Source organism: Microtus oregoni, unplaced genomic scaffold (assembly GCF_018167655.1).
Source record: "Microtus oregoni isolate MIOR12 unplaced genomic scaffold, Mior012 000007F_ref0000211, whole genome shotgun sequence".
Lineage (NCBI taxonomy): Eukaryota > Metazoa > Chordata > Mammalia > Rodentia > Cricetidae > Microtus > Microtus oregoni.
The window spans coordinates 3,956,776-3,981,739 of NW_024543066.1; the positions used below are offsets into that span (position 1 = coordinate 3,956,776).

The window sequence follows — 24,964 nt, forward strand, 5'->3', positions numbered from 1 at the left end:
TTTTCTGGTACAAATGCCAAGAGTTCTCGGAATCCTACCGGTCTCGTGTCTAGCGGGCCGATGCAGAACAAGCACTAACACACAGCATGCCTTCCTTTCGGATGCTTCTTTGGCAAGCTTTCAAGTGTGCAGAGACAGAGGCAGAGAGTTATCAAACATGCCGAACTTCCCAAAGTGCACTCAAGGCTTCGAGCTGCCGCAGCCAGTGCCCCGTCACTTCTCCCTGCTGGTACCTTTATAATCACACGCCGGCGAATGACTCGGGTCGTGACCCTCCGCTCCTCCTCTGAGCTTGAACCACTCTCACTGTCTCTCAAGTCCTGATGAATGCATTTTTAGTATAATTTTACCATCAGATTGAAAACAAAAGACATTGCTGAGAAGGGAACTCAAGAAAGAATTATATTTACTAATTTTTCCCCCTTAAGGAATAGGATGATTTATATTTAAAAGAATCCTGAAAAGTGAGTGGAAGAAAATGTTTTGAGCAAGATTCAGGCTGCTTTCATAGCTCTTCATGTGGGTGAGTGAGTCTCTGCATGGTCCTGAATGCATGTATGTGTATGTGAAGGCATCAACACACATGTGCATGTGTGTATGTTTGTGCCTGTGTTTAGGTGTGCCTCTGCATGCTTATGTTTGGGCATGAGTGGTGTCTGTGCAGTTAAAGAAAAAGATAATTAGCTGGGCAGTGGTGGCACATGCCTTTAATCCCAGCACTCAGGAGTCAGAGACAGGTGGATGGATCTCTGTGAGTTCAAGGCCAGGCTGGTCTGCAGAGTGAGTTTAGAGACAGTCAAAGCTACACAGAGAAACCATGTCTCGAAAAGCTAAAATAAATAAATAAATAAATAACAGAAAAAGGTAATTACGATCTGTTAATGATACTGTCTTTTTTATTTAAAATCTAAATGTTATCAGCTTGATAAGGTCTTTGTATTCCCGTTTAAAATAATTTTAAATTGCCTTTGTCTGATTTGGACTTATGATCTTGTAATTTAGGCCATCTCGATCTCTACAGAAAGAGGCATGTGTGTTTCTTTTTATGGAATTTTGGTTGAATTTGTTAACTTTATCAAAAGCTATCTTTGAGGTGGACACCAGGACTTGTCAGTACTGGGAGACTATCATCCACACAAGGTGTTCAGTAAGAACTTTTGCCAACAAGTGAGGGAGTACAGACCTGTGAGCGCCTGAGGACTTTAGTAAAAAAGACCCACAGTGAAATGACAGTATAAGGTGGAACACTGATGGGACTGTAGGATCGTAAGTTCAAGGCCAGCCTGGGCAATTTAATGAGACCCTGTCTCAAAATTGTGTGTTGGAGACACAGCTCAGTGGTAGGGAATTGGCATGTGTAAGGCTTAATAGTTTACTCTCTAGGACCAGAGAGAGAGAAAGAGACACAGGAATTCTGCAACTCATGAGCCTGAAAAACCTATCGAGTGGCAAATAGTACCATTCAAGTGAGAAAATATTGTTATTCAGTAAATATTCTTCATCGCCATATTTAACTGTGATGGTAGAATTATACAAATGGACTCTAATGGTCAGGAAGCTAGGATCTGTGCAGTTAATACAATTACAAAAGGTATGGCTGCACTGTGTGTGTGGGAGGGGGGAGACTAGTAAAATCACTGCAGGAGAAACAGGCATCGGGTAGAATGACCGTAAAATGGTAGCTGAGAAGATAACGCACTAGGATACACTGTTAACCAGCAGTCTGCTGGCAAGTCATGGAAGTGTTATGAGTAACGTTAATGCTGAGTTTATATGAAGTCCTCCTGGAGAACACGGCTCTCAAAGTAAATACCAGCCAGTGTCTATGCAAGGAACAGAACTTAAAACCCCATTCCCCAGGGCAATCCTCAAGTCTTACAAGAGGACAGCGGACAGAGGAGAGTGGAAGTGATTTAAGGAACGTGTTAGGAAAGTAAGCAAAGGGAAGAGGAAGTCATAGTCACAAAAGAACAGGATCACCCAGGACAACTCAGGATTAACAGGGGAGGCTGCAGGGGAAGTCTGAATCATTCATACATGGATTGTAGGGTGGCGGAGTCAGAAGCACGTCACAGGTGAATGCACATACTAACACAGGGCTCAGGAGCTGGCAGACAGGTGACCCTTGTGAGGCTTCCAGGGCAGTCCTCACATACAGAGGCGGCTGGTGGGACCAGTGTTTCTGTGTCCCCTCTCTCCCTGGAGACACAATTTGCTTAGCCTTAGGAGAAGGGAGAGAGCAGCATAGAATCCCAGGCTTCCCTTTAAGAGAATTCTCTAGAAACCAGTAAAGGACCAAGCTTGGGTGGGGGGCAGGTGGGATTTTCCCAGCATTCCTTGCTTCATGGGAAGGGGAAAGAATGGGGTTTTACCTTGTAACAGCAGGCCGTCATCCGTGTAAGCGCCGCACCGGGACTTTTGACCTGCTTTTCCAGGGGACAGAAAGGGGTCTGTTGTCTGCAGTGGACATCAGATGGCTTTCTTGGTTGCTACTTTACTGGGACGGGGCCACTGAAGACCTGACTGGGGCATCGTGGGATTTCCTGTGAGCTCAAACTCACGTTGCCCAGAAGCTGTGACCAAACATGGACTTTCACGGATAGGAGGTCTCTCTGCATGGGGTGACTCAATAGGAAGTTTGGTTTCCATTGCTAGTGAACCCTGCGGAGCTCTGTTCAGGCTTGTGACTGTGTCAACCTTCATGGCCACCCCTGAGTGGCCCTCCAGCAACCCACAACCACACACCCATTAACACTAACAATGTGTCACATGTCTATGTTGGTTTCTAATAATTTTGCCCCCCCCCCCCCCCCGCCTCAGGATAAACCTTCCTAGGTAAAAATGTCACTGTGTTACTGCTTCTCCCTGATTTTTCTTTTTTGTACATAGGTTTTAAAAGGAACATATTTAATGGTATGGCATTTTAAAAGACAAGATTCCACCCAAACTCATCCTGCTTAAATACAATGAGAGACAAATCAAAGGCAAAAGTAATTACGGAACGCCACATTTTGTGAGAAGGGGAAATCCTCAAAACACTTTAAAAGGGGGAAAAAAAAAACCAGGAAAAGAATTGTATCAATGCTTAGTTATTGGTGATGTCATCATTTGCATAAACTATGATCTATTGAAATTGCTCTTCCCCCCACTTTTCCATTCTAACACTCTAGACAGCGACCAAAAGAGTATGAACAGGGAAGGGGGAGCGGCGCTATAGGGTTCTTTAATTCCCGGTGGTTAGCTTCTGAGTGCCTGGGCGTCTTTGTAAACCTGAAGCAACATTTTATAAAATACTGTTTCTTCTCCAAATGCTGGTCTTAAGGGACCTAGGCATGTCTCAGGGCAGGCCATAAGAGCTAGCATGTTAAAGGCAGAGGGCTGTGTTTACTGCGTCGTTGACCGGAAGTCAGAGGCATAGAGAGAAGACAACAGTGGGGGGAAAAAAGCCAGGAGGTGGTGACATATAACTTTAATCCCAGCAGAGGCAGGTGGATCTCTGCGAGTTTGAGGCCAGCTGGGTCTACAAAGTGAATTCTGGGACAGCCAGGACTGTTACACAGAAATACCCTGTCCTGAGAAACAATCAAACAAAAAGGTAGGAAAGTCGTGTGTGGTGGTGCACACATTTCATCCTAGCACCAAAGAGGTCTCTGTGAGTTTGAAGCCAGCCTGGTCTATCTACATAGTAAGCCCCTATATAAAAAAGTGGAAACAATGCATTTTAATTTTATTTCATTGGAGAGAGTTCATTCCATTAAAAAAATATTTTAACATTTTAAAAATGGTAAAAGAAGGGCTGGAGAGATGGCTCAGCAGTTAAGAGCATTGCCTGCTCTTCCAAAGGTCCTGAGTTCAAGTCCCAGTAACCACATGGTGGTTCACAGCCACCTGTAATGAGGTCTGGTGCCCTCTTCTGGCCTTCAGGCATAATGCAGAAAGAATATTGTATACATAATAAATAAATAAATATTTAAAAAAATGGTAAAATGAAAGAATAAAAAATATCTATTAGGTAGTTACCAGAAGAACATAGCATTAATAAGAGCAAACCAGGGGTTCTGTTGCATTCGGTCTGGGTCTACATGCCGATGACGAACTGGCATATAAAAAGAATGTTTCTAAGGACAGACTTCTTCTGCCTGCTGTTGAGTCACCTTATCTCAGAAATTGCATCCTCCCAATTTTCGACTACTTTGAGACATTAGTCGCTACAGAATAGTATATATCGATGGGTCTTTAAACTCTGAGAGAACCAGAAAGTATGAAAATTACCCCCCTTTTCCACTAAGGACAAAGACTGGGTTTGCAATCAGGGAACCTTAACTGCAGGCAGAACTGGTACTGGACCCCCCAAATTATTTACTTAGTGTTCCTTTGCTTCTTTTTCATCTTTGACTGGAGATACTTTATTCCCTTGACGACTAAAGGTGCTAACCCATGGTGTACATACATCCTCCCCAGGGCTTTCTTTAGCCCCCTCCCCCCATCACCATTTAGAAAGCATGAAGAACCTTGCACCCAATGGTACAGGATCAACAGCAGCGGACAGGGTGTTTGCAATGACAGGAGCATGCTGACGTTGCAGATGACCTACCTTAGGCTCCGATCCGCTGGACCCCTCGTCTTCGTGGAGGTTGAGCCTGGCTTTGCCATCAGCAGAAGTCCTAGTCATCTTTTTCATGCTGACAGGCACACAGGGCTTAGGCGCATCCTCCATGACAAACTTGCTGGTTTCTTCCAGAGATTTCTGATAGGCTGCGAGGGGTGACGCTGGCTCCTCAGCGCGACCAGATCCGTGTATTTTTGGTTTCAGATTCTCCTTAATGCTCTGTTTCCCTATGTCATTTTGGGATTCCGGGAAGTAGGACTTTGCCTTTGCTTCTGGAGTGACTTCTGCATGGCTTCCATTTGCTTCAAATTTCCCAGGTTCTCCTTTGAGATATGAGGTAATGGAATCTCGAACCTGATCAGAGCTGTAAAGGATACAAGATGCAAATTCATCACGGCAGCGTGAGACTGCAGATGGCTTCAGTACCCACATTACCAAACTACTTTTTTTTTTAAATTTTTGATTTATTTTATTTATTTATTTTTTCCTGTATGTATGTCTGTGTGAGGGTGTTGGATCCTGGAGTCACAGACACTTGTGAGCTGCCACGTGGGTGCTGCGAATTGAACCCGGGTCCCCTGGAAGAGCAGTCAGTGCTCTTAACCACTGAGCCATCTCTCCAGCCCCACCAAACTACTTCTGAAGGCATAAAGTAGGCATGAAAAAAATTAGCAAGTGGATTTCAAATGGGAGGGCCTATCGCAGGTGGGTCAGTGAGGTGTACCCAGGCTGTAGGCATCCCCAGCACCCAGCTTCCAACATAGCTGTTAGATTGTCACTTTAAATGAGAATCATTCTCCATAGCTAAATTTTACACCTTAAAAAAATGTTGATGGACATATAGTCCCAACCTTGTCAGTTTTAAAGGGAAGGCTACTGTGAAGCATTATCATATCACTAAAGAAAAACACACACACACACCAGGTGTGGTGGCTCATGCCTTTCATCCTAGCACTCGGGAGGCAGAGGCAAGCAAATCTCTGCGAGTTCGAGACTAGCCTAGTCTACAAAGAGAGTTCCAGGACCATTTTACATTCCTGTCTCGAAAAACAAAAGAATAAATAAAAAGCTAAAGACAAATGAACTCATTTCTGCCTGAGAGAAATACAACAACAACAAAAAAAATTCCTGACTGGCAACTGCATTCTCAGGAATCCTGAACTTGATTTCTTTAAGGTTTCATCTGTGTACACGTGCACCAGCCATACCTTCTCAACAAAGATGCCTTTATTGGAACTCCTTGGCCTTTGTCTACTCCAGTCCTCCACGACCTTCACTGACCAATAATAACTTCTGTTCACCATGAGGGACACCTTTCCTAAGTGAGGTAACTCTTTTTCTTTTTGAACAATTTCTAATCTTTTACTAGTTTTAACAAAAACCACTTGTTTTCTTTTGTAGCTTGCATGTTATTTTCAGTGTGGTGCCCAGAAGAGGCAGCAATTAGCATGTTACCCTTTCTGTTAATGTGGAGGTGCGGACACAAATGCGTGCTTATCTTGCGATATGCAAGAATAATCTACTGGGGGCAGATCTCCGTGAGTTCAGGGACAGCCTGATCTACAGAGTGAGTTCCAGAATAGCCAGAGCAGCAAAGAGAAACTCTGTCCTCTCCATAAAAAAATTAAAAAAAAAAAAGAAAAATGAAAGCATTTTTTTTTCCCCCTGAGGATAGATGTGTTTTCTTTGTTGCTCTGGATTTCCTACACGGTTATAAAATTTACACTGTCTCATTCCTTTTGGGGGCTTGGGGTGCTGGAGATTAAGTGCAGAGCCATGCACATCTGGCTTGTCTATGCACTGCTGCTGTAGTGCACCTCTGTATTGCAGAATTTTCCCGGGGATTCTTGCTAGGTGGCAGGATTTGTCAAGTTTTTAACGTCTAATATCTTGTGTCACCACATTTCGTCTGTAGTGATGAAACGAGACAAACAGTGATAGTCCTAAAAGATCTGGGCTCTCACTTCTGAAATGACCAACAAACACTGCTGGCTTTGCAGACAGACTCACGTAAGAAACCAGAAAATGCTTTAATTAAGCCAACACCTAGATATTTGGCATGGAAGTAACTGTGCTTTGCTTCTTACTTAAAGAATCCACCTTTCTCTGGGGATTCTAACATGCTGAAGCTGGTTTTAAAGGAAGGTATATCCTGGACCGGGTCTAATCATTTAGGAAAGGAGTCACTGCCATAAAGCACCTGTTTGAAACAAAGTACGGACAGGACACCCGCTTGTCGTGTGTATTCCAGAGACACGGCCATACCTGTCGTCCAGGCGGTCTAGTAACCCACCAGTTATTCTTCGGGCTTGGGCCGGGGACTCCAGGCTTCCACTCGATGTCTCGTTCTGCCAACCTGCAAGTGAAGACATTGCCAGTTCTGCTCGTTCAACACGATTAAGGATAGCCTGCACCTTTTCTTCTGTCATCTCCTCAGACTCTACTCCTTCTTCAAGTTGAATGTCCTCAAACAGAGATTTGAGCTTCTCGTCCACCATCTCCTCACCAGGACCAGATGTTCCTTTCTCCTGCTCTTCAGAGCTTAGGCCTACTTTTCTAGCCTGTGGTTTCAGCGGTTCTGCCGGCGTACCATCTTTTGGGACCCCAGCCAAACTTCCGAGGTACCGGGGACACTCACTCAGACATACGTCCTTCAGCTGGCTCTCGTCTACATCCCATGGGACGGCCATTTCTGTTACAGCTACTGAGTCTTCCAGTTTGCTGTCTTCTAAGGACGTGTCTTCTGCCGTTACCACTGGAGGTTCACCTGCTGAACGTTCTAGCATTCCCTGGGAAGGCGTTAGCCCATCACTCAGTCTACTGGGGGTTCTAAAGGGAGACTCTATGCTAGAGATATCACTAAAATGGTCATCTTGCTGGAAAGGGGCGGGTGGTGTGCAGTACAACCCCATGGGGGTCTCCAGCTCCACTTGAAGGGAAGGGTGACCTATGGAAGACAGTACATTTGGACTGAACCGGAATGCGCCAGAACAGATTGGACACAAACACATGAGATGACTCAAATTATATCAGGTATGACAATGCATGATGGGTTACAGAAGAAGGTACACAATTTCATAGTTTAGTTACATGTAATTTAATGAAATAAAATAACAGCACTTTATCAATTTTAATACAGTATCATAACTATGCAGAGGAAATTAACTCAATATAAAGTTAGTTGTCATATGTAGAAGATCTGTGGCTCACGGCTAACACAGCATGCAAAACCTATGCTATTGTAGACTTACTACAGCAAGCTGCAAGAAGCCAATTCTGTAATCAGTTCCCTCTTGCTTAGGTTAAAAACAAAATCCAACTCTAATTCTTACATGGAATTTATGGGAGAAAATGAATGGATGTACATGCTGGAAAGAAATGATGGATTTCTACAGCAATGGGAGCACCGGCTAAAATAGTTTAGAAAGATGTTAGACAAGACAAATGACTCCCCGTGTTATCGGGTGCCTTAAGTCACAGAGATGAGAGAGTTATGGTGTGTATGGAGGTCTTGGTGAAGTGGGTGATAGGAATCTGCTTAGAATCATGAGGTAAAAGAGAAAATGAAATGACACACAGTGGAGACGGGAGGAGAGCTTAGGGACTTGAAACCGTGCTGTGGCAGACAGGAGGAGGGGGCTAACCCCTGATTCTAAGCAATCTATGGAAGAGGAAGAATTTCTTGCCCTGGCAGTGAGAAAGTCAATAAGGGTCTGGTCCTGGTGAGGAAAGGGTGTTTCCCAGAAGCTCAACAAAGAGGGGGGAGACATTTTTTTTTTTTTTTAAAGCAGCAATGCATTTTCTCTTGTCACCGGTCTGCAAAGCCAAAGACCGATTTTTCCCTTTCGTTCAAGGCAAACAGCTGTTGCAGGTTGCGACTGCTATCGGTTAGTGGACACTCGTTGGTTGCAGCCACCTATAAACGTGAGCCTCTTGTTAAAATCCGGCTAAGAAATGATTTATCGTTTGCATTAGTGAACTTATTTCATGCCTAAATTTTCTTGAGAAATTTTCATAGAAAGAACTCCACAATATTGAGATACAATAACAGAAAGCCCTGGTGAGCTTAGTTTAATGACATTCAAACCTGACAATGTTAAAACAAAATGAACCAAGGGTACCACGCTTGATTTCTTTTCCCAATAAAGAGTAGAGGAAGCTATAGCTGTAACTTGCCAGTCATTCTTAGTTTGCTCTACTGATCTATTACAAAAAGGAGTTTATCGACCTACAGCCGCCCGCATAAGACAAGGTGCACCACAGCGCGTGTGTCCCAGGGACCCAGTGTATCGGTGCTCCGTGGGTGACAGGCACACTTGGTAAAGGGGCACTGTCTAAGTCTCTGCAACCTTTCCCAATGGGACACGGACAGAACTTTGAAAGTTCCTGGCTCTAGAGAGTCCAAGTTTGCCAGTTAAACACGGAAAAAGACCAGGACCTTATTTCTTGGCCCTTGAATCAACAGGACGATATCCCTGACTGCTCTGGTCCATGCCGCACCGTTCTTTTCCGTTCATCAGCCACTGTGGGGACAGAGTCCCACTTGTGAAGTGAGACAGGAATAGCTTCAAAAGCATGGCTGTCTGTTATGTTTTTCCTGACGTTGTGATGAGAGGGAATGATTAATGAATGGGGGAGGGGGCTGTTAGATTAAGCTAAACCTAAAGGTCACCACTGATTTGTGAGTGTGTGTGTGTTCACTGAATTAGAAAGACTGTTGTCTTTTACGTACAACACACCAAATATTGCCTGCCCTCCACCCCAAGAATTGCTGGCAGAATGCAGGCTAATATAATGCTAAGTAACTAAACCACCTGAGATGATGGGAGACTCCTCGGGTGCCCTTCTACATGCTTGGTCCCACGGCAGTGATTCACTCTTTATCCAGTGTTTGTTTAGCCAATGTTTAGTGCCAAATGGGCTCAGCATATCACCTCCTTGGCTAAACCTGGGCTCACAGTTTTATTTCACTTATTTATAAATGGAAAGCGATCACGAGTTTTTCCATTTGAAAGAGTGATTAATTTTAAATGCCAAGGCATTGCATTTTTTAGGCATTGCGTTTTCGTCCTTTCGGGGTACACAGAAGGCTAGGAGTCACGGCTTTCAGCTCATGCACTCTCACAGGGCGTCCTCTGCCTCACAGAGAGACATCTGCTGAGCCTGCTCTGGTATTAGAACGCTCATTTGCAGACTCTGGCAGGGCCAAAATGACGGGAACACGAGATGTCAAGCAGATCACGGTGCGCGCGGCGGCGAGCGGCTGCCTCGACCGACAGCACGTTCATATTTCTACCGAACGATCAAATATGAACACTAAATGCAATTACCATCGACTGGGTCATGGAAAACATTGTTTTCATCTGCAAAGCTTCTGGTGCCTGAAATATTCCCGTAATCAAAAATCGGTCCTTCTAGCAGGGTCACTATGTCTATTCGGTTAATTTTGGTCAAGACCGAAGTTAAGGCATCAGCTGAAAAGGAGAGAGAAAAGGTTAAGAACCCAGTGGCATCATTTCCCGCAAGTTTACACAACATCCAAACAAAGCATGGCTTCTGCAGCTCTGTTCACATTTCAGCTCCCTGCTGTAGCTCTGCTAGATCCCTGTCCAGAATGCTGGCTGCTCCAGGGAAGAGCCCTACTTTAACGCTGTCTATGGAGGTCACAGTACGCATCCCAGCGGGACAGGACAGAAGGTCTTCAAACACCTGTACTCCGCAAGCGGGCCTAACACAGTTTCAAGTTCCCTGGACTCACCTCATCCTAATATTCAATGCTTTACGTTTTAATCTTTACGTTTTAATCATCTACCAAGGTCAGGCTGTGACCAGGCAGATCCTAAGTAATTTACCCCACGTCGTAGTGGGTGGGTACTGGGTGTTTTGGACTCATTGCCACCATCCACCCAAATCTAATGGTAGCAGAGGATTCTCTGCTGCCCCGGACTGGATACAGCTTGCTGGTTCCCCTAGTTGTAGCCCATTCCTCTCTGTACTTCCCTCCACACCCGCCCCTGGATGGAGCCATAATTACAAAACGCTTTGATGAACATCCTGTGACAAGAGTTAATATTTCTCTCCCAGTTTTAGCAGACATATGGGAAGAAGGCCAAACAAAGTGCACACTATTTCCCAAAAGCTTAAACAGAGGATTCTAGGACAACAGCACTTAACTAAACAATTGTCACTCTAGACTCTCGCTAACTCCTCCTCCTTGCTACCTAAAATTACAGAACACTGAAAATCCTGGAATGAGCCCAACAGTAGATTTATCTAAGCTATTGACCCTGTGGGGTTTTGAAAAAATTAAATAATTTGAAGCATACTTGTGGCATTCTTTCCGTCTCTGGTAACCCACTTTTTTAAGAGCATGAAGCTTTGAGAAATTAAAGAATTGGGATTTTCCACACGTATCTGATTGATTTCGTCCACTGAAAAATTCAGTTCCCTTGCCAGCTCTGTGAAGAGAGAGAGAGTTAGGGAGGGTATATTTTACTGTGTACATACTTTATCAAAGTCATGTTCAACTCCCAACACCCCACTCCAAAGAAACAAAACAAAAAAAAACAACCAACAAACAAAACCACCAGAAAAAGAAAATGAATAGTAAAGAAAAGCTCTTTGTTTAGAGTTGGGCACTCTGGTGCTTGATTTTACAGGCAGCCTGTGACCAGACTTTTTTGTTTTTTGGCTAATTACTTATAATCAAATTTTCATTAGAAATCTTGTGTGTGTGTGTGTAGCCTTGGCTGCCATTCTGTAGACCAGACCAGGCTGGACTTAAACTCACAGAGATCGCCTGCCTCTGCCTCCTGAGTGCTGGGATCATTTTTAAAGATTCTTGTGATTTAAAGAGAGGACGCTGCTGGTTTCTTTTGATTGGGCGTATCTCTGCAGAATGCACAATTGCACACAAGACAGGGAGGAGCATACTACCCCTGGCCATACACAGACAGCAAAAGGGTTGCTCTGAGGGACCTGTTGCAGTACACCTCTTATTCTTCATTTCTAATGAAGTAACAGAGCCTGTGAGTTTCCTTAGGAGGTCCAGGGAAAAGCGTGCATGCGATACACAGCCATGTGTGGGAAAAAAATAAGTGGAAGTGCTGTGTCCAAGTACATACTCAATCTTGCAAACACAGAGGTGTCTCTGCAGAGATTAAGATGAACTCAACGTGGACCATCAATATGGCTTGGCATGTGAAGGCTCCTGATGCCAAGCCTGATGACCTGAGTTCAGCTCCTGGGCCCCACGTGGTAGAAGGAGAGAGAGAAACAAATGAACTCAATATGAATGGAGACCTTGGGAAAGGAGATATCTTGCCATCACATCTCTTTAAAAAGTACGTATCAAGTAAGAAACACGAAGAATTGCTTCCACGGGAAAACAATTGGCCAAGATTCTACTCCTGTCAAGCATTTTCTAGAAACTTGGCAAAATGAACTCAGAAATTCAAGAAGTCCTCACGTTTGATTAAGTGTACTGATAGAACTCTTATCGGTGGCATGCAGGGGTTTATAAAATGTTTCGCACCCAGGAGTGGTCACTGTAGACTGGAACTACTGGAAACTTGACAACTGTCCTCTTGTTGAACAAAAAGAGGAAGTTTGCTGATGAGATACTGAGTTTTTAGTCTTGTGATCATGGTGGACAGTTAAAAGTATATCAAGTAAAACAGTGTTTCTATAAGCGAAACCAGTTCACCTCAGCACAAAATTTAGCCTTATACATGTGTGTGCAGACACTTTCTTTTGTTCCATTTAACAGCAACTAGAGCTTAATTTAAATTCACGTCATGAACCTTAAGCATAGAAGTTAGGAAAAAATACCATCACATGTATAGAGCATTATCAATGAAAGCCAAGACCAGCAAATATTAATTGTCGGAAACTACAAAATTTATATTGGTTGCAAACAAAACAAGATTATCTTAATCAAAACTTATTAGCAATGGTTTCAAGAGACACATTTATATTTTGTTTGTTTAAATATTGAAATTGTTCTAATAGTCTTCGTTGATCACATGGTAGTTCTAATTAAAGAGGTTAATTCCAGTTTTAATTCCTCCATCTGTGTACATTTTAGGTGACAGGAGTCCTACTACCCAGGAAGTCCTTAAGAACAAACATTATTTATTGCCTGGGAGACTGGGGAAAGGCACATTGACCCTGAAGAACTCAGAGCCGGAGGACTTGATTTTATTTCTTCTGTTTTAGTCCTAGGGATGAAATGAGGTTTTGAGTAGGCCAGGCCACTGAGCTCTGTCCCCGGTTCAGCTGGGTCATCTTCTGTGCCACATCTCCAAAAATCTACTCTGGGAAACTAAGGATTGCCCATGTTAAAAAAAAGAAAGAAAATTTGGTTATTCAGTAATAATGCAAAAATTAACATACGTTCTGTATATTTTTCAGGTAAATGACCTATGTTAAAGCGGAATTGGTGTTAAGAAGGACTTTGGAGGAAACTATGTGTACATGTCTAACACTATTAATTCCTCTCAATGTTTGGGGATCACCCAGACACTGAGCATACCAGAGTTCCGGGAAGCCTCTGGCCATGAGCAGCTCTAGAGTAGAGACTAGACACCAGGTAAGGAGGGCTCGGAGGTGGGGCTGAGGCATGTAAAGGACACATGTAGATGAATTTGTTCCCCATGGTCTAGTTTCACCTTCCTCTCTCTAACACCAGATAATGGTATGGCAGGAGAATGGCTGCGGTAGCAGATATATGACTGCAGAGAGATGATAATTAACATTTATCTCTTTTACTAGTTTAGTTATGTTTGGTCTACAGTCATTTGCTCCAGCATTCCAGTGTATTTTCAGGAGTGTCCAAAGTCTTTAGATGTGTAGTTTAAAATGCATATTCAACCTAGGAAACATCAAATCTCTTAGATGTGAATGAGTCAGGATATGGGGAGGTTTGTTAAGATCAACACTATTAAACTAAATTGTTTGGGTGACACAGCCCCACATTTGACTTTACTGATGTAAAACCAAACTGGCTATTTCCTTCCCATCACCCTAACTGTAAATGGTTCCAGAGGGCTCAAGTACCTTTGGGAACCACATCTATTTACTTACATTCTTTTCCAAAAGTTAACTTAGGAATAAAGCTTTCATTCCTTTTTCTTGGCCATAGAAATATTAAAAATATTTTTTTTGTTCTCTATTGTCAAATTTTTTCAATTAAACTAATCCTAAGGCATAACAGTAAGTTCATTGAAAAGCAACAGTCTAAGAGAGGCACAGCAATTGGGTAAATACTGCAATCCTGGAAGGCTAAGGCACGCATGTCTACACCTGGTTACACAAGGGCACGGGTAATTGAACTGTTGACTAAGAGCGCTGTTTTAACAACATGGGTCATGTTAATTATGTAGTTCTAGCCTCAGCTGGGTCTTCTTTTAGGCTCCTAAGGCCTGTGCCCTCAGATACAAGGCTACTCTCTTATAGAAACAGCAGCGTGAAGAGAGTTTAAAGTAAAATAAGACCTAACTTTGTTTATATACAGAAAAAAAACAAACCCCAAAACTAAAGGTGTACAGTTGCTGTCAGTAATTATCAGTGTAGGTAGAATTATGAATAACATTTTACGGGCTGCTGGTTTGTGTATTTAAAGATGTACAGGAGGATCAGGAAGATGATCTGCGCGTGATGAAGACAAGGACACTGGGGAAGGATACCTGCTTCGTTCAGGAGCACGTATACTTACCTGTCCAACTAAGTCCCAGGTGATCGGCTACTATTGCCATCCTGATATCTGTCCGCTCACAAGGACTCTGTGGACCTACGATTTACAATTTCTCAATTAAAACAATCGCCAAGGAAGACACGACACTGGAAAATTGCTTTTTGCAGCACTCAGATTTTGTTTTTTTACAGAGACTGACACTAACACTGTGTACTTAGATGTGTCCTAGTCACCTACACAAATACCTAGACAAAAATTTTTGTCTGTCACCCGCACCAGGCCAAATGCCAGATTACATGGATGCTCGGAATGTAATGAGATTGAACATGCTGGCGAGTCGGCCACTTTACAACGGTCACAGAGTCGCGTTGGTGGCCACAACCATTGATGGAATCTGGATATCAGTGCCTTGGCTCTGACAGAGTCATACCCACGGGCACGTTAGGAAAGAAACTCGCTCACATCTTTGAGTGACACCAGTGTCGCATGCGTCCCTAGCTCTCTACGGTGTAGCTGGGTTGAGAGAGGATAGAGCATCTAGGACAGCACACACAGATGACAATGACAGAATGAGAAGCTACGGTTAAACCACTCCACAAGCAATCACGACAGGTCATGCACTAGGGTCTACGAGTTGGAAAGTGTTTACGGACTATGCTGTTTCTCCAGGTTGTGAGCAAAGAGCGCTCAAGAAACCTGACTGCCTTCGTTCTCACCAGTCCTCCTACTGCCGGCCTTTCCACTCTTTGATTTTAAAGGTGTTGCCTCTGTTCTCTTATCTCTAGCGGACTTCGTGGTAACTGAAGACTGGCCACCCCGGGAAGTCTCGGACAACGACGTGGTTCTTGAGGTACTCTCTTCCTCGTCGGACAACTCCGACTGCATCTTTTTGTCCTCTTCAGTGAGGCGGTCCACAAGTTTTAGGGTCTCACCACTAATTCCCTTAAAATATTCAATGGGATGTTTACATACCGCCTTATGCTGACTTTCTCTAACTTTAACGGTGGTGGTGGTGGTGGTGGTGGTGGTGGTGGTGGTGGTGGTGGTGACACAGGTGGATCTTACCTTTACTGGCAACTTGGATGGAGGCAGTTTGGCCTTGTCTTTTTCTGGCTGCCCTCGCTTTTGTGTGGCACATGCTTTTTTGACTGAAACTAGGTTCTCCCTGTGTGTGTTTTTGACTGGAATTCGGGACTTGACATCTACACATGAAGAAGGAGGAAGGGTTTTGTTTTTTTCAGATGGACCAACCTGCCTCGGTTTACCTGCTTTACTGTCTGGCTTATGGTTTGGCAGGAAGACATCTTTTGGTGCAGTGGCCTTTATGGGAAGCTTGGATTTCCGCCTAGCCCCTACTGGTTCCTTCCGCGAATCTCTGGTGCAGTGTCCTTGGATCCCTGGACTCTTTCCTGAGACTTTGACTGGATTAGCTTTCTCTGTGGTACGAGTGGGGGCAGCCCGTCCTGTCAGAACTACGTGATTTGTGGTGTTATCTGTCTGCACAGTGGAAGAATCCAGGTTATTGTTGTTATTGAAGTTATCTTTTTGGAAATGGTGTTTCTCTTGGGGCCTATCGCCCACCTGGCTATCGAGTGCACTTGAGATAACTGCCATCGTTTCGTTTTCTAACCCCTGACAATTGGTCACCACAGCCTCTAGCTTATCTGTCACTTCTCCAGAGCCTTCTTTCTTCATGGTCATGGTAGATGCAGAAATTCCCATTTTTATAGGCGTGCGTGATTTGGGGTCAGCTTTTGAGGTGTTAGTGGCGGTGGCTGACTTCTCCAGAGACCCACTACAGGCTGTGCCTTCCTGACACTCTCCGTTGGTCGATTCGACTGTAGGTGCCTCTACATCTCTTTCTAGATTGGTGTCTACTGAGGTGTCCCCTGACTGTGGCTGTGGGGTGTCAGTGACCACACTGCTATCCCCTTCCCCCTGGGCCCCTGACTTCCCTTCAGGAGTATGCTCACCAATCTGGAAAAATTGGAGCCTCTCTTCCACAAAATCTCTCTTGCTCATGTCAATTGCACCACTGCGGGTCATCTCAAACATTTTTCCTTCATGAAATGGGAAGGGGTTAGGCTCACTAGTTGGGGTACTTTCATCGGTTGGTGTTCTGGCCGGCGTTGTGTCAGGGGTGGTTGCTGGAGATTGGTCGTCCACCGCCAGGCCAAATGGCTTAGTGTCATCTTCCCGAGATTTACCATCAAAAACCTCATTGTCCCCTCGGTTATTGGGCCAAGGGTCAAAATCTAGACCTTTGGTTGCTACCGTTTTAAAAGGAGTGGCGAATTCTTCATCAACTTTGTAACTGAAGTAAGTATCAGGAAACACAGATCTGTCCGGATGTCTCCCTTCCAGGGTGAAAAATTGGGCCCCTGACTTGGGATCGGTCTTCTCTGGGGTTTGGTCAGAGGAAGAGCTTTTGGAAGATGATGGCTTCTCTTCATCCAGCCCCACTTTCCCCTCCTCCTCAATAACTTCCAGTTTACTCTGACTGAACGAGCGGTCGGCCGGCTTCAGGATGCCCTCTGTCCAGATGTCCTTCTTGGTATCCAGGGTCTGACTGGGGAGTTTAGAGTCACTCTCTGTTAGGCCATCATCCTCATCTTGCAGGTCATAGCCATCCAGAGAGTCAATCTCGGTGGCGTCCGTGTCATGGGAAAACTCAGCCGTGGTTGCAATGGAACACTCAGTGACGGACTGGTCATTGTTTCCATTCTGAGCTGTTTCGTTCTGAGGCGAGTCAAGGCCAGACTCGTTCTCCCTCCCGTTAGTCTCCACCTCTTTCTGGCTGGAAGCCTTCGTGGCAGCCATTTTGGATTTGGCCATGTCTTTCTGTCCTTCGTCAACTTCCTTTAACTTGAAGGTGTATTTTTTAACCGGCACCGGTTGGTACATGGATTCATCATCACTGGAGTCGCTGGCTTCAGCGCCGGGAGGGACCGGTGATGGGGGCTGCACCCGGATGACGGGTTCAGCCAGCTGGTACTTGTCACCCTCATCCTGAAGGTTGACCTCAATCATGTCAACCTCCCTTTCAGGGAGATACTGATGTTTCTTATCTGATTCCATCTGGTCGGCATCCAGAGGGGGAGGAGGGGGGAACTCAATATAGGCGACCCGGTTACATTTGGGTCTTGGGGTAGAGTCTTTGCTCACATCACGCTCTGTTTCCCGTTCCATGGTCACCTGCTTTAGGGGGGCTGACTTGGGCTCCTCTGACTCCGACTCCTCAGAAACCTCGGGGATCGGGCTGGGTTGACCTGGTATAAAAGCTAAGAAGGAGTCTGGCGTCTTAGACGTGAACTCGTAACTCACTTCCTCTGAGCTGGGGGTTTCTGGGGTCAAAGGGCTCTTCCCAGAGCTGTCTAGAAAGGACACTTGCTCTAGAGTATCATCTTCTGGACTGCCCTGGGGAGAAGGAGGCTGCTTTTGCTGTCTGGTTGTATAGAAGGTTCCCCTGGCTTCCTGCACTGTCTTACATTCCTGACTTATGATTTTTTTAACCCCTCCTTGCTGGAGCTCCTTCTCGTACTGTTTCCCCACTTGGACGAAGCTAACATAAACAGGTAGGGTTTTGATCTCCTTCCCTCCCTCTGTCTGGGCTAGTGGAGCAAGCTTCTCCAACCCCTCCATGGAACCGTGGTCGAACACATCACTAGAGGGAGAGTCCTTTCCCGGGCTAAACTCTAACGAGTCGGGAGATCTGGTGGGAGAGGTCTCGGTTTCATCGAGAGCTGGGCAGAGGCCTACGTAACTCTGTTTGGAAACTTTGCTGATCTCGGAATAGGTAACTTTTTCATCCTCTACGGAATTAAAGTGCTGGCTCTCGACTATCTCTTTGCTCATACTTGACCGGGACACTTTTTGGGGGAGTTCGTGTTCTGGAAATGTTGACTGCTCACAAAACCCATCGGGCCTGTTAGAAGATGGCGTCTTCCTCTCGTCTGCGACCCTGATGGGGATGGGAGAGACCACTGAGCTCCCGCTTCTCCTGGGAGGATGGTCGGGAGCACCGCCGGGACGGTCCCCTTCTTTAACAATATACTCCCTGTATAACACTTTCTTGGAGGGAGATGTTACACTCATTTCCTTAATTTCTGAGAGAGAGCCGTTCGTTAACAATTTGTGTTCTCTCTCAGTCACACACATAAATTCATTCCTGGGGTTGGTATTCTCGCTCTCCCCCGGGCGAGCGGCATGACTCTCTCTGGTATCGTGAACAAGCACATGCGAAAGTTTCTCTTTCTGAGCCTTATTGTTATTGGCCCCAGAACTTTCCCATGTTCTAAAGACCTTTCTGTCCCAAGGTCCCTTGGTCGCTAGGTCTGATGTCATGGGACAGGCAGAGTCTTCTTCAGCCTGCTGCTCAGGGAAGAAGTCGGGCATTGCCTTACTTAACATCTCAGTTCTGTGTCTTTTGGCATCATTGGAGCCAGATTCGTGCACAACAGTGTCGTTGCTTTTGGCATGCTCAGCTTTGAATATTGTGACATCATTTTGCACTGGCACTCTCTCCTTGGAGGGGTCTACAGCCTTCTGCTGTTTTTCTCTAGCAAAACCTGGGTGTGTGGGCAGCTTGTTTTCTAGAGTTTTCTTAACTGGGATTCGGGATGGGCCGTCCAGATTTTTCTCTTCTTGAGAAGGGTCCTTACTTTTTGCGCGTGTGCCTTGTTCAAATTTTAATCGAATGGAACTGAGTTTAGATTGCTTGAGCTGAAATCCGGACTGGGGCCCTTCTGGTCCTTGGCTCTGAGCACTGACAGTTCTTTTGGCTTCCTCTGTAGGCTGGTCATCCTCACTCTGTTGGGAAGGGACCCTCTTCTCTGGGCTGCTGGAGCCACTGGGTGTCTTCCTTTCCTCAGCCTGAGGGACACCTCGTCCGTCTGGGCCACGCTGCCTGGCCTTAACCCACTCGTCATTGGATGCCAATAGCTCTGTTAACACTTTCTCAGGACTACTGCTGGTAGAACTCTGGGAAGAGTATTCCTTGCCATTTTGGGGGCGTGGTTTTTTCTCCGGGGACTGCAGTTCATCGTTTAGTTTCTCGGTTTTGTCACGAAAAAACTGTGACACCTCAGTCAGTTTCTCTTCGGCCTCCTTCACGGTCCTGTCCACCCTATCTTCATATATCAACTTCTCTCTACCTCTCTCTAGTCTGTCCTCGGACAAGTGCATCCACACGGCATGTTTTGGACCACTGACATTACCCGCATAGTGCAACACTGTCATTTTATCAAAATGCTCGTCTTTAGACACTCTCCCTACCCCATTTTCGGACACATCTTTATAGATTTTGGAGAGGATTTCTTTTTTGGGGGCAGTGGCTACTTTATCTCTGGAGCGCTTATCAGACCTCTGTAACTCTGAGCTAGGGGGTCCTGCAGGGTCTGTCACCGATTCCTCGGTATCAGAGTGGGAAACATCTAGCTTCTCTGACAGAAGCATTTTCTCAGCAAACCTGTACGACTCCCCTCTTAGGTCTGACAGCTCGTCATCATGGTATTCTACGGAGTGCTGACTCAAAAGCTTCAGTGTTTTATACGACTCATCGGACAGGAGCTGTGCGGAACTAGGGCGGCTATCTTCTTCTTGGGACACTGGAGTATTTACTCTGGAAGATTCCAGATAAGAAGGCAAGGACTCTTCAGCTGCAAGTTCTTCATCGTCTTGCGGACCCTGCTCCTCGGGGCAAGGGAAAGCATCGTGTTTCTCTGGCAGAAAATCTTTTAAGTTAATACTTCCCCGGGACAAGTCTTTCTGACACACAGATACTTCCTTCTCTGGATGCTTTTTGGTCTCTCTAATAATGACTTCAGTGGGTTCGGCTTGGTTACCTTTTTCGATGTGGACTTCTATTATACGCTCCAGTTTGGGTTTCATTTGGCTTTCCTTCTCTGCGTGCTGGGCTGAGATCTCAGCAGCAGACTTGGGAACGTCTGGAGACATGGCCGACTTGTGTTCAAACAGCCCTGCCAGCTCTTTGGAAGGGTCTCGCCCGGACTGGAAGGCTTTCATAATGTCGTGGACTGACATGGTTTCCTCAATTCGTTCTGAGGTACATTCACTGCCCGGAGGGGAGTGATACACCATCCTGGTGGTCGTGGTGATATGAGTCTCTTCTTTGACACGCATGCCTTTACTTAAAACCCGACTATGGTCCTCTTCCTCGCTACTGGCTTTCATTTGAAATGCTTTGACTTTTTCCTTAATGCTAGAGGTGGTAGGCTTTGGCTCCAACTCCATAAATGTAGGCGAAGGTTTGGGAGACACGGGGTCCTCTGGCTGGGACTGGGGGATCTCCCCAGTAGAGGGTTCATAGCTCCTAATCACATGGACCACTTCAGTCCTTGTCTCTGTGATGACGGGAGGGATGGGGACTTCATGGAAAAGTGGCTTAGGGCCCGTGCTTTCGGCACTTTGTGGGGCTGATGGTGTTTTCTCACTCCTGGTTTCAAAGCCGCTGTCGGACAAGGGACTTTTATCTTGGTCATGTTGAGAAAAGTCATCAGGGGATTCTAAGATGGCATCTGAGCCAAAAAATGAGTCAGCCATCTTGCACAATTCCTTCTCGGAGGTGGAAGGCCTCATGGAGGCTGGCGGCATTTTGAGTTTGTGCTCCTGCAAGGCCATGGCTGGCTTTAAAATCCTTTTCTGTCTCTCCTCTCCGTCCTTCTTGGCATCTTCAAACTTGTACTTTAAGTTGGTCAGTGAACTGCTCCCAATGTCATTGGTCAGGTAGTCAATGACTCTCGTCAAGTTGGCCTTCCCGTGCACTTTCTCAGGCAGAGGTGGGGTGTGGCTGGCCGCAGCCTGCCTGGCTTCTTGTATTTCCTCAGAACTAAACTCTATCCAGTCATCCTCTGGAGAATGTCCTTTGTCACTCTTTGGGGATTTGGGTGGCCCTTTGCTGTCGACACATACATCCTTTTTTAGGATCTCACTGACTTTCACCAAGTCTTCCTTCACTTTCTCGACGATTTTGAAAGGCTCTTCGTCATCTATCCTCCCTTCTTTCGGAAGGTCGGGTTGGAATGGCTTCTCCTCAGGTACATCCGTCTGCAGGATGGCGGTCATTCTCATGAGGTCCTCCTTCATTTCAGCCACGTCCTTTAAGATCTCCTGACTGGAAGATAAAGAAGATGGTGCCGACAGCTTAAGGGCGGAGGGCGTGAGGAACAGAGATGACTTAATGGGGGATGACGTTCGAGTGAAGTGGGGTTGAGGACGCGTCTCCGTAGTCAATGTTTTAACGGGTGACAGCAGAGCTGCTGCCGATTTTGTGAGCGAATTAGAGTCTGGAAGTTTCTTCAGTGCTGGTTCCGACAAAACATTGACTACCGAGTATACTGGCACTGTGATTATTGACGACGTTACAGATGAGGTAGTAGCAGAGATTGAAGACCCGAGGGAGGCATAGAGTGCACTTGCGGAGGAAGTTCTCAGAGACTGAAAAGCCGAGGGCACTGCAGAGACGTACGACCTGAGTGGGGAAAAGGGCATGGCTGCTGTGGTAGAGGGCGCTTTCTCCACCGCCTCAGTGGCCGTGCTGGCCACCGAGCTCGCGGCGTTTGTGGCTGTAGAAATTTTGTCCTGTAACGTGGCAGTGGCTTTGCATCCGTTAATTAAAGCTGAAGATGAAGGATATTTCAGAGGAGACACGGACCCATTGACTAGCGCTACCTCTGCGTGTCCAGACATCTGCTTTAAGGGGGAGGAGAGAGATGATGCCATTGTAGCTTTAGCTGACGAGAGGACATCCGCTGCTGACTTAGTTGGAGACACCACTGACTTTAAAGGGGAAGAGATCAGTGGCGCTGCGGATGTGATAATGGACTTAAATGGCAAGCTTGAGGAATACATAGTGATGTTTGATTTGGGGGAGGCAGGGGGTGTCATAGTAATGGATGACCTCTCCAAAAGAGACCCTGCGGTCGTCACAGGAGAAGTTCGAGAGGAAAAGGTTGAGTTGGGCGCCAGCCCCTTTAAGGGTGTGGCCTCGGTGACTGTGGGAGCTCTCCCCAGGGTACCAGAGGCAACCTGGATATTGTAGGGGGATGGCGACGCCACCGTTTTTATTGGCGAAGACATTGTCCGGAAAGATCTAATAGGAGATGCCACGTCACTAATGGATTTGACCGAAGATGTCGTTGATGCGCCTAGTGTGGATTTGATTGGAGAAGGAGTCGAAACAGACCATATGGATTTTAACGGAGAAGCTGATGGTGTGTTAGAGGAAGAGCTGGATAAGGAGGCGAAGCCTGACTTGGCCGGCCCGGGTACCGTGCTTGGAGCTGTGGTCCAGGACTGGTATGGTCTTGTAGAAAAGAATGGCTTGTATGAGCAAGTGGTGGGGAGGGATCTTGCTGTTCCTGAACTCCGTTCAACTGTTTCTTAAATTTTAAAATGAAAAAATCAAACACAAAATAAAAACCAACAAAAATGGTTGAGAAACAGAGAAGAGACCAGAGAAAAAAAAATTGGTCAGTAAACTTGGAAATATCGCAGAAGCAAGTACAGTTGTTTGCATGATTTGGGATGGGAGAGGCAAAAAAAAAAAAAAAAAAAAAGGAACGATTTGAGCAAAAGAAGAAAAATAAACATGAATGGACATGAAGAATCTGAAGTTAAAAAAACAAAGATGATGACGGAGCCGGAATGGAATGGTATACAAGGAAAGCGCACAGCAGCCACAGAGGCCAACGGTGTGACAGAGGAACACAGGCAAAGCACCGACAATGACAAGGACAAACACGATGGAAAACGGCCTCCTTACTTCCTATTGACTTTCTTGTGTGCTGGGTTACAGATAGCAGCAGCCATTCTGTTTTGCCTGTATACATACATATGTCTGTTTTGCGCAACCACAGAAAGTGTCTTAAGACTCTGGAATGTTTCCTCTGCTACAGCTTGTCCACCATAAATTGCACCTGGTTAGAACCATTTCAAAATGTGAATCCACACATTCAGTAGTTGAAACTCTTTTTTTTTTTTTTTTTGCTCTTCTTTTCAGAAAAACCACTCAAGCTTTGTCATGCAGAGTCCAAAATAACTAGTAAAAGACAGGCAACTGGTGTGCAAACTCTGAAGCCACCGGATTTTTTAAATCTGTTTCTCCCATGCAGGATTGGTTATGGTTCACACCCATAAAAAAAGCCAATAAGAGCAAGAAATTGCCTGAGTCAGAGCTGTCAACCCAAAAACTTAAACCAAAGAGGAGGAATGTTTGCATCGATGCTTTTTCCATGCAGTATATTCCTTCGGATGAGGGGGAAAATGGGAGATGAAATGATTTTTAAGATGCATGTGTACATACACACATACAAAGGGGGGGGGGAAACAGAAAATATGGTTCACGGTTACCAGAGCAAGCAAAGCAACTGAAAACATTTGATCATGCGGCGATTTATCGTGGCCAACAAGCCAATGAGGAAATACAGTTTCAAAGCAGTATTATGCATGGTATATATAATGTTCAAAAACACTTTCTCAAGAACAGTTGGAAAGAAGAGAGTACACTTTTTCCATGAGAGGTGAAGTCTTGGTACCTTTTGAGATTTTTAAGGAACTTTGTGATACATTATTAAATATTTCTGCCACAAAAGGGACTCCATGTCTAGAGCTTGCTTCATTATAAGGAGAATGTAATTTATATCTTGACCCCCTCCTTCATAATCTGGTCTACTTTTAACTCTCAAAAGGTATCGTGGGGGAAAATCCAAAAAGCACAAATATATTTTGAAGACCCCATATGTCAAGTACCTACAGCAGCTTAAGTGTACATTTATCAAATGCAAAGGTACAGATTCTGGTACCTTTCTAGAATATTCCTCATATTCTTGGTAACTTCCAAACACTGCAACAGCCACGAGGAAAGATGGGTCCAATAATACCAACATTCTTCACAAAGCAGGCAAGAAACCCACACATGAGGTGGGTACACACACGCAAGCTTAGCCATCTCTAGTTCCATAACTCAAACAGAGCCAGCTGCTCACAGGGTAGTGATGCCTGCCGAGGGCAAACCAATGTCCCACACCAGAGATGAGTACTGTCTTGATCCGAAAAGGCAACCATTTACAGTGTCAATGAGATGTGTAGAGGGCGTGAGGACCTCCATCATTTATGCTCTTCCTCGCGCTGTGCCCAGGCCACACCAGTCCTACCAGCGGGTTAGCAGCTACTCTCACAAGGGTGAGGATTTCCATTCCTAGTGGGCATGGAAAGGCAGACATTTTGAACATGCCCTTTTCGAGTGCTATGTATCAGCCTTACTGAAGCGGAGGAGCTAAGGCAACCTCACAGAGGCATGACTCAGTCTGACCATTAGTACCAACATCCTACTGCTTAACCTGCAGGAAAGGCCATATTGTAGACACATGGCCGAGTGAGTCCTTCAATTCAGTGATTTGGGGTCAGTGTGTGTTTCGAGAGTTGGGTTTTTTTTTTCTTTTTTTAAACTACCAGAAACTGGGAAAGGGCCTCTATTATTTGGTTTAATAAAGAAAATATTTTTTTAAAGATTTTAGTGTGTGTGTGCATTCTCTAATGCCTCGGAGATGCAGTAAAGGAAATCCTCCTGTCTCATAGCGTCTCTGATCTAAAGTAGTTTCTCCAACAAGCCTGTCTGAAGCCTAAGTATGTTACCTTAGGGA

General features: G+C 45.3%; 1 protein-coding gene across 15 annotated transcripts in view; it reads right to left on the reverse strand.

The window, feature by feature from the left end:
* Window positions 1-24,964, reverse strand: part of Ank3 (ankyrin 3) — a 295,079-nt gene that overhangs the window by 16,858 nt on the left and 253,257 nt on the right. For 5 of the 15 annotated variants that reach the window (XM_041656448.1, XM_041656447.1, XM_041656450.1 and 2 more), the window contains 5 exons: window positions 14,325-14,399; window positions 10,936-11,067; window positions 9,940-10,083; window positions 6,875-6,965; window positions 4,595-4,973 (listed from right to left, as the gene is read on the reverse strand). In XM_041656448.1, coding sequence (XP_041512382.1) covers window positions 4,595-4,973; window positions 6,875-6,965; window positions 9,940-10,083; window positions 10,936-11,067; window positions 14,325-14,399 — 821 coding nt within the window. Of the gene's footprint in view, window positions 1-233; window positions 321-2,372; window positions 2,427-4,594; window positions 4,974-6,874; window positions 7,557-9,939; window positions 10,084-10,935; window positions 11,068-14,324; window positions 14,400-15,019; window positions 22,703-24,964 lie in introns of all 15 variants that reach the window. The other 10 variants (XM_041656446.1, XM_041656444.1, XM_041656451.1 and 7 more) reach the window with 6 other exon arrangements.